At 44.5% G+C, this 14,121-nt stretch overlaps 2 protein-coding genes across 3 annotated transcripts in view; both read right to left on the bottom strand.

Moving 5' to 3' along the window:
- Window positions 1–168: 168 nt before the first annotated feature.
- On the bottom strand, window positions 169–3,677 carry LOC132470870 (globoside alpha-1,3-N-acetylgalactosaminyltransferase 1-like). 2 transcript variants are annotated; one of them, XM_060069792.1, is made up of 3 exons: window positions 3,239–3,677; window positions 2,419–2,481; window positions 169–2,097 (listed from the first exon to the last, which is right to left on the bottom strand). In XM_060069792.1, the coding sequence occupies exons 1-3, from the start codon at window positions 3,270–3,272 to the stop codon at window positions 1,142–1,144; spliced, it is 1,053 nt and encodes a 350-aa protein (XP_059925775.1). In that variant the 5' UTR covers window positions 3,273–3,677; the 3' UTR covers window positions 169–1,141. The 2 variants fall into 2 exon arrangements, with proteins under 2 accessions (XP_059925775.1, XP_059925776.1); XM_060069793.1 differs by lacking the exon at window positions 2,419–2,481.
- Window positions 3,678–3,989: 312 nt separating this feature from the next.
- Window positions 3,990–14,121, bottom strand: part of pcsk1 (proprotein convertase subtilisin/kexin type 1) — a 14,473-nt gene continuing 4,341 nt past the window's right edge. The window contains exons 4-13 of the mRNA XM_060069953.1: window positions 12,730–12,806; window positions 11,980–12,068; window positions 11,359–11,531; window positions 10,709–10,921; window positions 10,054–10,154; window positions 9,383–9,616; window positions 7,883–8,040; window positions 7,361–7,494; window positions 6,786–6,947; window positions 3,990–6,366 (exon numbers count right to left, since the gene is read on the bottom strand). Coding sequence (XP_059925936.1) covers window positions 5,908–6,366; window positions 6,786–6,947; window positions 7,361–7,494; window positions 7,883–8,040; window positions 9,383–9,616; window positions 10,054–10,154; window positions 10,709–10,921; window positions 11,359–11,531; window positions 11,980–12,068; window positions 12,730–12,806 — 1,800 coding nt within the window. The 3' untranslated portion in view covers window positions 3,990–5,907. The remainder of the gene's footprint in view (window positions 6,367–6,785; window positions 6,948–7,360; window positions 7,495–7,882; window positions 8,041–9,382; window positions 9,617–10,053; window positions 10,155–10,708; window positions 10,922–11,358; window positions 11,532–11,979; window positions 12,069–12,729; window positions 12,807–14,121) is intronic.

Here is a 14,121-nt window from a genome sequence, read left to right on the forward strand (position 1 = left end):
GCAGCAGTATCAGGCCAACATATATCAGGTGTGTCTGCCTACACAAACAGACCCATGTAAGTACACACATTTAAACTGTTTAAACATACTCAAAATTACTACTAAGATATATTTGTACCTGGACCTAATGTTAGACCTCCAAAGTAAATGAAAGCTACACGAATAACAACTTCTGCATGAAGTGTTTTAATGTATATCCAACTTATATGGGTGGTTGCAAAAATTGCACACATCTTCAAGTTCAAGCTATAAAAGTAATAACCGGTGAGCCCATTATGCATGTATCCACGTGGCAATCTGGCCCAGGCGAAAGGCTCTACTGGCATGGGAAAGAAACATCTGCTGTACTGTTATCCTCCCATTTACACAAGCAGACAAAGAGAGAAAGTCACGTAGAGTGTTTATGTGTGTGAGAAGCTGCAGGGTGGGTATTCAAAAGGTACCAAGTTAAAATCCTTATTAGTTTCTCTCCCTCGCTCTCCAAATTTGTACAAATGCAGCATTCCCAGTGAAGATTATTATGGTACAACAACAGGGGCATGTTTATTAAAGCATCCACAACACCCCCTGTTCCCCCTCCCCTCATCTGCTATTTAAAGACCTTGAAAAACAGCAGCTTTTCCAGTTAATGATTCACCACTATGTAGGGAAAGTGTGCACTTACGCTGTTGACTCTTATCACTGCTGCCTGCAAAGCTGAGGGTAGGTTATCTCTATAGCTGACCTTAATGGGGTGGAGGCATGTCATTTTTCCTCTTTGTCTGCTAGAGAAAACATGGCCATTGTGCAGAAATGCTATTCTATTAATTGAGAGCAGATTGCACATTTCCGCTCAGCATGCTTGTGGCTTAAACAGGCTTACAAGATGGGGTCTAGTATGGAGGTTGCTTGCCTTGTCAAAAGGTTTTTATTAGGTATTTAATAAATGCTAAGCATACATTTGGGTTTCCCTTGTAAAGTATAAAACACAGCTATTGTATTGTGCTCCGGTTTAGATTGTTCAAATTTTTAATTCATTTTAATAAAAGTTAAATTGCTAGAATGAAACCTTTAGGCCTTTGCATGTCTCTTCAGTGGTGTCTCCAACCTTAACTCCAAGCCGGGGCTAGCCAGCAGGCTGCCCTGTCTTTGACCCATCCCTTCAGCATCTGCGTTCTTCTCTCTTCCTCTCATCCAGAGCCTCGCATTGTCTCCCCAGGGAGATGAGCCGCTGCACGGGCACGTCCGCCGACAGCGCAGAGTCCCACCAGCTGTACTCCGGGGACAGGACGCACGTGGGCCTGTGGTCGATCAGGTAGCGGTTGAGGTAGCTCTCCTCCATGCCCCTGGCCATGAACCCCTTCTCCTGGTCCTCCAGGATGAGCAGGGAGCAGGCCCGGGCCAGGCGGAACACCTCGGCCACCCGCCCCCCGTACAGCTCCGAGGTGTAGTAGAGGTCTCCCTCGTCTTCGTCCACGCACGCCGCAGAGCTCTCCTCTATCTCGTAGGGGAAGGCGTGCCGGGGCATCCCGTACAGCTCGGGGTGCAGGGTGGCCACCAGCTCCGACAGGATCTCCTCTCTCACCGGCGCCGTGAACTCCTGGTCGACGTCGGCGCAGAAGACGTACGCCACCTCGTCACCGACCTCGTCTTTGATGGCGGCGGCGATCAGGTCCATGCGGCGACGGGCCAACCTGTCCCAGCCGGGCATCTCCGCCACGGGGACCACCTTCAGGTCCCTCTCCGGGGCCAGCTTGATGGGGGGCTCCAGGGAGCGGGGATTATCGCAAAGCACGTAGTACGTGACCCCCCGGCCCGGGAGGAAGTTGACCTCGGCCGACAGGAGGAAGCGGCGAAGGTGCAGGCCGTAAGCGCCCACGGCTAGCACGAGGAGGCCCACGCGGACCTCCCGCTGGGAGAATTTCGCCCTGTGATTTGCTGACTCGCTGCTCTCCCCCCACACCAAAGGGGCTCCCCAGGGGGTCTCCAGGAGAGGCTGATGTCCTAATGAGGTGCCCGTGTCTGGAGTGTCTGCTTCCCCCTCGACGGGCTCCAGGCCTAGGATAGGAGGATGACCGCCGTTGACAAGGACTGTGGCCTTGGACCTTTGGAAAAGGTCTAAAAGGGGTGCAGATATGTTGACATTAGAAAACTTTCTCAAATATTCACCATATAATCACTGCAAGATTATTAACGGGCGGCCAATTTATTCAGCTGGTATCAATAACATTGTTTGCAGAGCATATGTCCACGGCATATTGTAGTCATGTGTTTGATTCATGTTTTGATGGATGTTCTGAACATGATGATCAGGTCACCAGGAGGTTAATAAACATTGTCTTCTGTACTTAGAGTTGTGTCAGAATTTGTGTACTCTAAGATGTGCTATATGCAGGTCAAAGTCCTACCCTGCACCAAATGGTTGTGCAGCACACTCACATATCAGAAGAGACAATAGGAGGCTGCACAGGACCATCCGTGCTTTGCTCACCCTTACTGGCCCTATTGGACACACATCAGGAAACATTCACATTCCCGAACACACGTGCACAAACATAAGCACACATGCCAGTTGATTGCGGTTGATGACACAAATAAGTAAAATACATATTGAAAATGGTGGTAGGATCTGCATGTACAAATTCGGCTATAATTGTCAACAGTGTAAAGGAGGTGTGTGTAGTGTAGTTAAGTTAATCTATGTAGCCCTTTATCACAATTGCACGAACTTCACCGCCCGCATTGGACTGCATCACCTGAACAAAAAATCCTTTAATTTGTAAACCAATTAGAGGTACCACACTTAAGTGCTCCGTGGGTAGACATTCGCTAATTATTAACGAGATACATGAATAATTAATTTCGAAAGGTCAAAATAAGGTATACGACACACACACGCGCGCACGCACACACACACACACACACACACACACACACACACACACACACACACGCACACACACACGCACACACACACACACACACACACACACACACACACACACGCAAAGCATCGAAGCCTAATAAAGTACACAACTTGATAACGGCCCAATCAAATTATGCCGATGCGTCAAGTTTTCCACCCGCCATATTCGACTGAAAGACAACCCCCATTTCCTCTCTCTTCTCCACTGAAAGCATCGTTAGGGCCAAAGTAAACTTTCTAATGAACACCGATCATCCCAGACGATATATCAATAGAGTAGGCTACAAAAACCCGTAGAGAGAAAGGGGAAAGAGGCGGAGCGACCGTACTGACCTGAGCGACATTTGCTAAACATGAAGAGTGCCATCCTCTGACGTGTAGGCCCGGTCGGTTCCCGAAGTCACACTTCAGCCCCTCAGCACAACTCTTATCCGTTTCTTCTCCCTGTCTTTTTTATGGATTTACTTTGAACGTTAACATAAGTAACTCCGCACCGTCTTCCGCTTGAAGACGCGCAACAATCCTTTCTGCTGGAGCATCGCCTCTAGACCATTGCACCAGATGTAGGGAATATGTGCAAATGGGATCAGTTAGGCAAGCTGAGGAAAAAACAAAAACTAACGGAAAATGTCCTGTTGCGCTGCTTCTGTAGCGCTATCAATAGTAGAACTAAGTATGTCAGTCCATCTGTCTAACAAGGCACAGACGACATCAAAGTCAGAAGAAAGGTGGCTATGTATAGCAGAAAAGACATGCATTTAACCGGCAGACCATTCAAAGAGAACACCACTTTGGTACTTTAATGGGATATTCACATTCTAGGGAGAAAAACACGATTGGCATGCTTGTTCCTCTATTGTGCATTTACCATGTTTTCCACTAGGGGAGTGTATTTCACTTGAAAATTCATCATTTTTCCCTCAGAATCATTTGTATGTGTTTATGTTTTTCGATGAAAGTAGGAATGTTGGATCCTACTCCTATAGCTGGTTGAATATTTTTAATGGTTGAATACATTTAAAAAATGATTAGCCAAGAGATATCATTTCAAAACAGCAACCAAAAACTCAATACCACTCCAGAGTTCACTTTGCGGTTTATTACAATAAATTATTTTTTGTACATCCATACATACATTGCAACGTTTGTCTTGAATAAACAAATTTGGACAGAAGCATTGATTCAAACTCATAAACAGCACCGGCTACTCTAAGGGATGGTTAAATTACAAGGCAAAATGTAAACAATTTTTTCCAAACATCTTCATGTTCACCTTGTTGGCGCAGGGCAAGAGAAACAAGTCACCAGGAAGGCAAGTCCCAAACCATTACCAAAACTGTTGTTAAATCGAAATCTAAATGCAAATCAGCAATATAATTGGTAGGCCTACTCTGCATACAGGCTTCATCACTTCACAAGAAAACACTTTTATTGTAATATGAATGAATGAATTGCTATACAACCATTAAAAGAAATAGGTGAGGTCATCACAGCATCATTAAGGCGATATGAGAAGATCAAAGTGCTTGAAGGTGTCAATGCAGAGCCCCATACTAGCACATTGCTGGTCACTTCCACACAACTCTGATAGGTTTTCACTTTATAATACCAAATAAATAAATACCAGAGAGTGGACTTGTGCATGTTAATGCTAAGGTTTTGAATTGGTGGCATTGTTTAGCTTGTATGTGAGCAAATATCATATTTTGCATGGTCACCAAAATTGACCGAAGCCTTTTGACAAACTAATGTTTGGCAGTGTTTATTAGTATCAATGAGTGCTATTCATAATCTCGACACAAATTAACTTGAGAACACTACACTTATATAACGTAAAATAAACTGAGCAAGGGTTCATATGTTTGTATATATATTTTACTCTCATAAACTATTTGGAATCTCTAGAAAAATATTTATTTGAATGCAGCATTGTACTCATACAAAATAAATAAGATTGCACAAGAAGTAGGAGAGTCCTTTCAGTAGTGGTGGACTGAGAAACCTTCCGACTGGTTCTTTCCAACTCATTAGCAGAACACCCAATGACCAATGGTTTTCAAAACGTAATCGAGTGTCATAGTGTGTTGGTGCAACGGACGTGTCATACCTGCATGCTCTTATAGTTTCTAAACATTCATAAATATAGATTATTCAATACTCCGGAGAAGACAGAACACGTTAAAATCCCTTTATTCGCCTCCCCTGAGATTAATAAGTAAATTAAATGAAAGTAAATGAGTAAATGAAAAAATGTGTTGTTTGCAATTTACAATTTGGTTTGGAAATTACTCTATCATTCATGACCCAAACCGTGTGATGTGAGCATTATACAATATAGTTAGGGTTTGCTTGGCAGTATGACATCACCCATGAATTAAACCTCATGATTATTTGTGTTTCGAGGGAGATGTTTTATAATTTAAAGTGTCCTCAAAAACGAATTACAATCATGGCCTTGTGGTAAAAACTAAATGATTCCTATGATTGACAAGAAACCTGGATCCTAAAGATGACGTGCTTTCCCCCTCGACTGTGAAGGTAAGAGAGACCGGGCCTCTGAGCCACATCACCCTCCTCTATCAGAAGATCAGTTTGTGTTTTAGCTATCTGGTATCGAAAGTATATTTGGAGCAGAAGTTGTAATCGTTGAGGTATACTTAGAGAACATAATATATATATATGATTCAAATCACATAAGGAGAACTGAAGTGTATGAAACCTTGCTTGGCATGCCTGGATTTGCAATAATAGTATATCAGAAATACAGCTTTGAGGAAATTATATGAACTGAAAGAATACACCCCCTTTGCTTCCTTTAAGCTCCTCTTACTACCCTATTCCATTCTTCGCTCTCCTCCCCTCTCGTTCTCCCTTACCCTTTTCTCCACGTACATTCATCACTAACTTCCTCTCTGTCTTATCCTCTCCTCTCTCTGTCTCCCCTGTCCTCCCTGCCTCTCCTCTCCTCTCCCCCCCTTCTCTCCCCTACCTTGCCAAGTTCTTCACTGGCTATCATCGGAGATCATGTCCAGCATGGCCTGCAGCAAGCGGTCATCCCTATGCCTGTACGGCTTGGAGCTGTAGAACCGGTCGCTGTAGTCACTGTAGAGGCTGTCCTCTCTGCCCTGGTACTTGTTGATCCTGTCCAGGGCCTGGTACAGCTGCTGTGGTGGTAGACGGGTGGCTGGTGCTGCTGGCAGGACATTGTCAGGACGCTGCTGCTGCTGCTGCTGCTGCTGCTGCTGCTGCTGCTGCTGCTGCTGCTGCTTCCTGGCTTGAGAGTGGGGCTGGGAGGCTGGGCTCTGCCGGTTGAAGGCCGTCTGTAGGAGACGCAGCAGGGCCAGGGTGGGGGAGTCAGCGGAGGACGCTGTGTCCCTGGAGGACTCGCTTTGGACCTGCGCGGCCACTGCAGAGGCGGGAGCATCTGGGGCCTTCAGTGGAGGGTGGGCCTGAGTGGGCTCCTGAATGACACACGCAACGCGGACAGGATGAGTTTATGATGGACGATGACGATGATGAGTTTATTGGTCTTTAATTGAGAACCCTGATTCATGTTCCTCAACTGATCATTCGTGGATCTCTTTCAAGGGAATATTGTCATTCTTGATGACATATTTCTATCAAATAGTATGTTGTAAAAAGTATGATATTAATAATAATTGGTGAGGGGTTGATCAGAAGCTCTCAAGCTGGTTTGTAACAAAAAATATTTATTTGCCATTATTTGTTTTAGGAAGTTTTAGGTAGACTTTATTTATTCTAATTCTTTCTATCGCAAAGGAGATTGAGTGAATATGTAGCGGGTTGCGTGACTTCCCTGCTGTTGCGTATTGGGATACTGTGTACATCCCTCTAGGTTAACCCTAACCCTAACCCTCACCTCCATCATGGTGTCCATGTGCTCCACCCCGCGCCGGTCGTTCTGCACGGCGTTGTAGGGCACGTACACCCTGGGCGTCTTCATGTGCTCGGGCTTCTCCGACGTCCCGTGGAGGATCAGCTTCCAGCTCAGGATCCGACCCTCGTTCTCCATACGGCCAGACTGTGAGAGAGGGCAGATGGATGGCGAGTTCAGCAGCAGCAATCAAAGAAAGCCATGCAACGCCACAGCTGAGAAGCCGGTTCAACAGCGACCCTGAGCCAATTGGCCCCTTCAGTAATAGTAATAAGGTAGGCCTTCTTCAAAACACAACCCTTGGCACCTATTGCGCTCCTAACCGCCCCCCCTGAAGGAGGGATCCCTCTTCTGGGTTCCTTCTCAATTCCTTGGATTTTGGGGGACTTTTCCATCAACTCATTAGGGATTAGGTTTAAGAGGTGTTGTATCATGTGGCCTATGACACACTCTCAGACTGTAAATGGGATCAAGGGTCTTTACGCAGAAAATGTACTTGACTGGACTTGATGACACATGGCCACTGATGGACGGCTGTGGTGAGCAGGGGCGTAACTCACAGTGTCCGTGATCTTCAGGGTCCAGGTTCCTGCAGGGTCCTCTCCCCAGGTGTGGACGGACATGAAGTCCCAGTTCCGGAAGCCGTTGGAGGATGTGTCTCTTTCTCTCTCCGCTAGAAGCACGGTGGTAGTGCCTGAGGGGACAAACACGTGTTAACTAGTTCACTGGAGAGGCAATGATTCAATGTGGCAGTTATGCGGAAGGCATGAACATGTGCATGCATGAATGTATGATGAATATGTGGTTCGGGAACAGTTTGCCAGAGGAACTGAGAGCATCACAATCCGCCAAGAAGTTGTTTATTTAACAAAATCTTGAAACATACCACACACATTCTAATCACTTAATATGCAACCTTAGTATAATTCTATCTCTTAACTGTATCCGAGTTTTACTGTTCACTGATCGAACACATGCTGTGTTGTTTGGCTCATCGCTTTGCGGCATTGCACTTCTAGCGCTCTATGATCAGAGGTTGATGGATGGATGGATTGAAGTGCACGTGCGCGTCCTCCTCTGACCTGACGGCGAGGTGAGGGTGATGTGCAGGTCCCCCCTCCTTGTGTACTCGATGCTGGCCTCCACCTGCACGTGTTCCAGGGAGTGGACCGCGTTGGGCTGCCCGCCACAGGCCTTGGTAGGGATCTCTATTGTGATCTCCCCCGCCGCTTTCAGAGCCCTGTGGGGGATATTAAAATAGCAAAGGCATGGTGAGCGCCATGACAACCGTCCCACGTCATCGTCATCGTGCCGTGACGCGCGCTGCTTGGTATCCTCCCGGAGCAGACTCTGCAGCTCGTAGCTGTACTGACCTTGTGCATTAAAATAGTCTGTTTTTTGAGAAGATATGCCAAAATCGATAGCTCGATTAAAGTAAATGAGCAGGATTTTATCCTCTCACATTTGTACTTGCACTACACACTTTTATACTGTTTCAGACGATTCTGTGACGTGAGCATTTTGTGTCAGAAAGATCCATTCATAACCATATCTTCATTTAAAATCTCTCCAGCATAGCAAGCAGTAGCAAATGTGCACTTTCTGTTCTGTGCAGCCGTTCACTTAGTAATATAAGGTCGTAAATGAATCCCTCTCTCCTCAGCTTGTATAAGGGGTTGAGAAGTGGGTAATATTACTAAATGAAACAAAACATGTAAATCCTCAGGATTAAATTGAAATAGAGCAAAGTGAATTGACAGTAGAAGGTATCACTTTGACAGAATCTCATAATCCAAATACACCAAAAAAATTATATAATAGTGTCACTTTAGTGTGGCTGTTCACTTATTCGTATTGCTGAATGCAGTAACTGTACTTTCAAAAGTAATGAGGCTAAGCCTCCCTGCATGTGTTTATTAATCCCTGAAGGATCGCAATGCAACATCTGGTGAAGAAAGGGAACAGAGGGATAAACTGGCTTTCCTTGGACAACGTTTGATCCTAGTTGGCTGCAGTTAACTTTTAACGATCTTAAGGGTCATCCTTAAGGTGAATGAACACATGGGCTGTTTCGTTATTTTCATCAGTTCATTCATCGGCTGCCCAGGGCTTATTATTTTTCTCTTGCCATAGATGCACATGAAAACAGATGTGCCATCGGTAACAACAATGATTATGTTGCTTTGATTTGTTCGGGGCTAGAAGGTTTGAACATTACTGTATATAACTAGCCCTCTCTCTCCGTCTTCAATAAACACAATGTGGCTGTTGGACGACATACTACTAGGTTATCCACACAAAGACATATGCTTTTTGTAGTATTCTTAATTTATCAAACGCTGATTATTTTCAGGGTGCATTAATCTTAAATTGATTTAAAAAAATGTTCTTTCTTTATCTGACAAGAATAACTAATAATAGTATTCATTTATTAAGTAGTCATTTATGAACCAAATATTTGAATGTCTGAAGCACCAAGCAGTACATGTGGAATTTCTTCTTGATAAATCGTGATCAGACTCGTCGCCGCAGCCCACATGGCTGACGACGTCGACCCCAGCGCGGGAAGGTCTGACGGGTACCTGGGCTGGAAGGAGTCGTCTCTGACGATGCACTGCTTCTTCTCAGGGACGTGTTTCCAGGTGGCCGGGTCGGCTAGGTCCACCAGGGCCTTTGCGTTGAGGAGGCCGAAGCCAAAGCGACTGTTAACCATTAGCCCCGCGCCGTTCCTCTTCCAGCCCGGGTTGTTGGCCAGGGGGTCAAACTCTGAGGTCCACACCACAATGTGCTGCAGGTCCCTCCAGGTCAGCTCCGGGCTGGAGGGGAGAGAGACAGATCATGTCAAATTTGGGGACATATGAAACAGAACGATCACTCAAGCAGATGTTTTGTGTCCTTTCAGCCAAGTACCCTATTCACCAGCATACAACATTTTGGGGGGGAAAAAACATTAACATTCGATTTAGCCTACCTCATTTGATGAAGGTGGTATTAAGATACACCTCATTTGATGAAGGTGGTATTAAGATACAACTCATTTGATTCAGGTGGAATTAGTTTTCATTGTTGAACCTACATTTTTTCATAACCAATACTAAAACAATAAAACTGAAATTGTTTAAATAATCATAAAACCCTCTGAAACCCTTCAAAGTACCCCTAGGTGTACACATACAACATTTTAGGAAAACCGGTCTAACAATGAATCACTGTAGATGCTTAGAGTTTAGTTTAATGCTTCTGCGGTACATACTTTTGTTCCAGTGCCAGGGCAAATATCCCAGCAGCCAGTGGGGCAGACGCAGAGGTTCCAGTATGAGTCTCAGTGCACTCATTATGCAAATCGGCACTCGTCTGTGAGCAAACAAAAACAGTACAGCAAAGTTAATAAAACAGCATTTAAATTAAATATATCAACACTTAATTTGGCCAGTGGAAGAAAACACGCAAAAATAATGTCAATAATGCAATTTGCTATCAAACTTTTTTTATATTAATAGAACAAGCAATGATGACGTTGTCATCATAGGAAAGATAAAAGTAAAATAAATGTCATATCACCCAGATACAACTTCCTAAAATCCACACAAAGAAACAAGCAACCATGGAGGGGAGCACGAGGCATTTTGCCCCAAAAATTGCCCTCAAAATCGGAATGATGGGGGCTTTGAAATTCCCCAGTAAGAGAATTAACTCTATTTAACTCTGAATTTGTAAAGCAGGTCACAATTTTCCTTATCATTGGAGTTCTTAAACATTGTTCTGTTATGCTACAGATAAAAAATAAGGTATTTCCTTACATTTGCTACAATTGCCATGGAAACTAATAAAAAATGTCCCCGCGTATTAACTCGATGCTAACGGCACACGCATTGAGCATGAGCAACAACAAGGCGTGATGGACTCACGATGCGCTGGTCGGTGTAGTCCCCGCTGCTGTAGGCAGTGGCCAGGGTGGAGGAGCACTTCTCTGCGTACCAGGGGGACAGGCCTTGCTGGGAGGCGCTGCTGATAGAGATGGTGTAGATGCTATCGGTGTAGCCGTCACAGTCACAGTTATCTCCTTGCCGACCGCCGTTGCCCGACGCCCACACGAAGATGGAGCCCTTCCCCCCGCGGCCCTGAGTAGCAGAGAGGAGGGCGGGAGGAGGGGGGAAGGTGGAAGGGTAGGAGGGAAGAGGGAGGAAGGAGGAAGGAATAGGGAGGAGATAAAGAGTTCAATAAATGTTTTGGTAGAACATTTATTGAAATCATAATAAGAAAGATTTAATATGTTTTCGTCATCAACTAGTCAGTTCGTCAATGTCAAAAGTAAAAGTTCACTTAAAAACCTGATAGCATATTCAGATGAACTATATAAGGTACAATATGCATCATCGTGTAATCATTATGGAAACTACTGGACAGTTTTGAACAAATTTGCACAGAGCAAGTAGGTGTCCCTCTGTGTGAGTGTTAAACTAAACCCTGTATGTTGTGTATACTATTAGACTATTAGACCTTCCAACTCTTACTGAACGTGAACCCAGGCTGCAGTAGTACTGTTCGTGTTGGCTACCTTCAGTATGCCGTACTCAAAGGCCTTCTGCGCCAGACGGCCGGGCCCCTCCACGGTCTTGCCGTCGTCGTTGGGCCCCCAGCTGGCGCTGTAGATGTCCACGTGGTCCGGGTTGAACCCGATGGAGCTGGCCTCGATGGCGTCCGTCACGATCCCATCCAGCATGCGGATCCCTGGGTGGGAGAGACAGACACACTCTTTACAGCCCCAACTGTTTTCCACTCATTTCATCTCTACTAAACACAATGAGTATAATATAAAAATAGGTGTTGCCCAAAAGCGGAACAAATTGTATTTAGCCTTAATTGCCCATTTGTTATTAGAGGGGGGCGGCATTTATATTCAGTCTATTTTGGGAGCATAATTAAGCTGGTGATTACGGGGCATTGAGTGCCAGATGGCCACTCTGACCCTTCAAATGTCATGTTCCTTGCGTGGAAAACATGTTTTTTCCTTGCTCAGATTGCGTTTATGCAGTATATCTGCAGAGAAATCAGGGGTCCCTCAGGGTCACCCCCACAATACTTTTGAGCAGTACTCAGAGTGTGTCTGCTTTCACAGCAACCAAACAAACAAACAACACTATAAATCAACATCTTTCAAAGTAAAAGTTAACCTTACCTCCAACTTTGGAGTTGTACGCCACTCCAACGCCACATTTATTGTTGTCTGCCTGCATGGCGATCTCCCCAGCGCATCGCGTGCCGTGCCTTGGAACGAGGAACATAATAAAGAATTGGCCTCGCGTTTGGTTCAACATGTGCTTCAACTGTATGCTATTGTTCCATGGCGGCCATGTTTGATAACATAGTTTATCATTGTGTATCTGTTACTGTCGGAGTGCAAGCTCCACTAAAATGTATGTTGTGTTCATGTTTGAACCCTCCTGTTTCCATTGTATCGTTTTTCCCTTCTTCCTTATTCAAACATTCACTCTCTTGACTTCACGTGTGTCATCGTTGTTTGTGCTGAATGTAAATAAAGGTTGAGTGGTCACGTAATTACGCAGCTGAGAAAACTAGCCTCAATTGCATCTGGCGTAGTATGAGTCATCAAATAATATTGTGGGGGTCGATTTGACTAAATCTATTATCTATTATTTTAAATCTCCTTGTTGTCTCTACATTTTCTTGATTTCACTGTTAATCTTTCGATTGCCATTTAAAAGCATACCTTGAAACTAGAAAGTATTACAATCAACAGATTATGTGATTAACATTTTTTTAACAGAAGGACTTTTAACACTTTCACTGTCACTTATAAAGAGTCAACAATAAAGGGTCTCTGTGGATCTGTGGACCTCTATAGATGACCCCAACACTTCCACATGGCTGGTTCTCATAGAATGGATCTCCATCGACGTAGACTCACTTGTTCTCGTTGGTGGAGTCGTAGCGTGGGAACGGGTCCGGGTCGTTGTCGTTGAAGTCGTAGCTGGCTGCTGCGTCCTATTGGTCAACACATAACATAGGGTCCTATTGGTCAACACATAACATAGGGTCCTATTGGTCAACACATAACATAGGGTCCTATTGGTCAACACATATCATAGTGTCCTATTGGTCAACACATATGCAATGTTGGGAGGGGTCGCGTGTGTTCCTGGACAGGGCCAAGCTGCCGCCAGTGCATTAATACCAGGTGAAAGAGATGTTAAGATGGCGTACAGAAGGAGAGCTCCATCTGACTGACCCGTTTTCCAACTGAAGCTAGTCTGGTCGAATTCCTAGAATGTATACATAATTCATATTTTTTTCGTCTTTCCAAATAAATTGTAGCCCTGGGGAACCAGATGAAACTGTGAGATCATGTTTTATTTGCTCTAGCATGTGCATCCGGCACGACTTCACGCTCAGGCAGATATCAAGCAGACCTGGCCTGGGTCAGCCCCAGCCGTTCATCTAATATGAGACAGGCTTAATACGATGACTGAACAGAGGAGCACCATTGAGGCCTTTCCAAAACAACCAAGATGGTTACCGCTGCTGATGTGTCACACGTTTCATTGCTCTGATTGGTTGTAGGTCTAGCCAGTTCCGTCCAGAGGAGTTTTGGTCTGCGCTTATTGATAACGTCCCTTAGAAAAGGATAATGAACTCAGAGGATTCAGGCATGCAATTGCCTATTGGTCTGGATAAACTAGTCGCATGAGATAAAAGTTCTGTGACGTTGTATGCTATACTGTATATATTATACTGTATTTATGTATTTGTCTCTCATTAGTTTGTTTTTTTATCTGCATTTTCCGTCCAATTTGGCTGCTGTCCCACATGAATTTCACTTAGGGGATTAATAAAAAGATAATTTATTTTAATAATCAAAAATCCACCGGAACAGCACCAATCAGGTGTGTCCAACGTCATCATTTTTCATCACTTCCGCTGCATCATGCAAATGGGTTCTAAAAATAAATGTGGTTGTTTAGGATTAGCATTCTGCACGGCAGAGAAGCATTTAATTAATTAGTGTTAATTGGAGCGTTTCTTTAATCATGCCGCCCTGTTGTTATCAATCTTTTCCTTCTCTCTCTCTCTCTATCTCTCTCTTTATCTATATATCTTTATTTATATAGATGTGTATATATCTTTATATATCTATATAGATGGCCATCTCTAAATCTATCTCTCTCTTTATCTTTCTCCTCTCTCTCTCTCCCTCTCTCTCTCTCTCTCTCTCTCTCTCTCTCTCTCTCTCTCTCTCTCTCTCCCACTCTCTCCTCTCTCTCTCTCTCTCTCTCCTCTCTCTCTCTCCCCTTTCTCTCCT

This window comes from Gadus macrocephalus, chromosome 13 (assembly GCF_031168955.1).
Source record: "Gadus macrocephalus chromosome 13, ASM3116895v1".
NCBI classification, from domain to species: Eukaryota; Metazoa; Chordata; class Actinopteri; order Gadiformes; family Gadidae; genus Gadus; species Gadus macrocephalus.

Excerpts from the sequence above, each read along its gene's own strand:
- LOC132470870 (XM_060069792.1), bottom strand. The coding sequence starts at position 3,272 with ATGGCACTCTTCATGTTTAGCAAATGTCGCTCAG. Across the intron at positions 2,482-3,238 it reads GTTTAGCAAATGTCGCTCAG|GGCCAGTAAGGGTGAGCAAA; the intron begins GTCAGTACGGTC and ends TGTGTCCAATAG. Across the intron at positions 2,098-2,418 it reads CCTATTGTCTCTTCTGATAT|ACCTTTTCCAAAGGTCCAAG; the intron begins GTGAGTGTGCTG and ends CACCCCTTTTAG.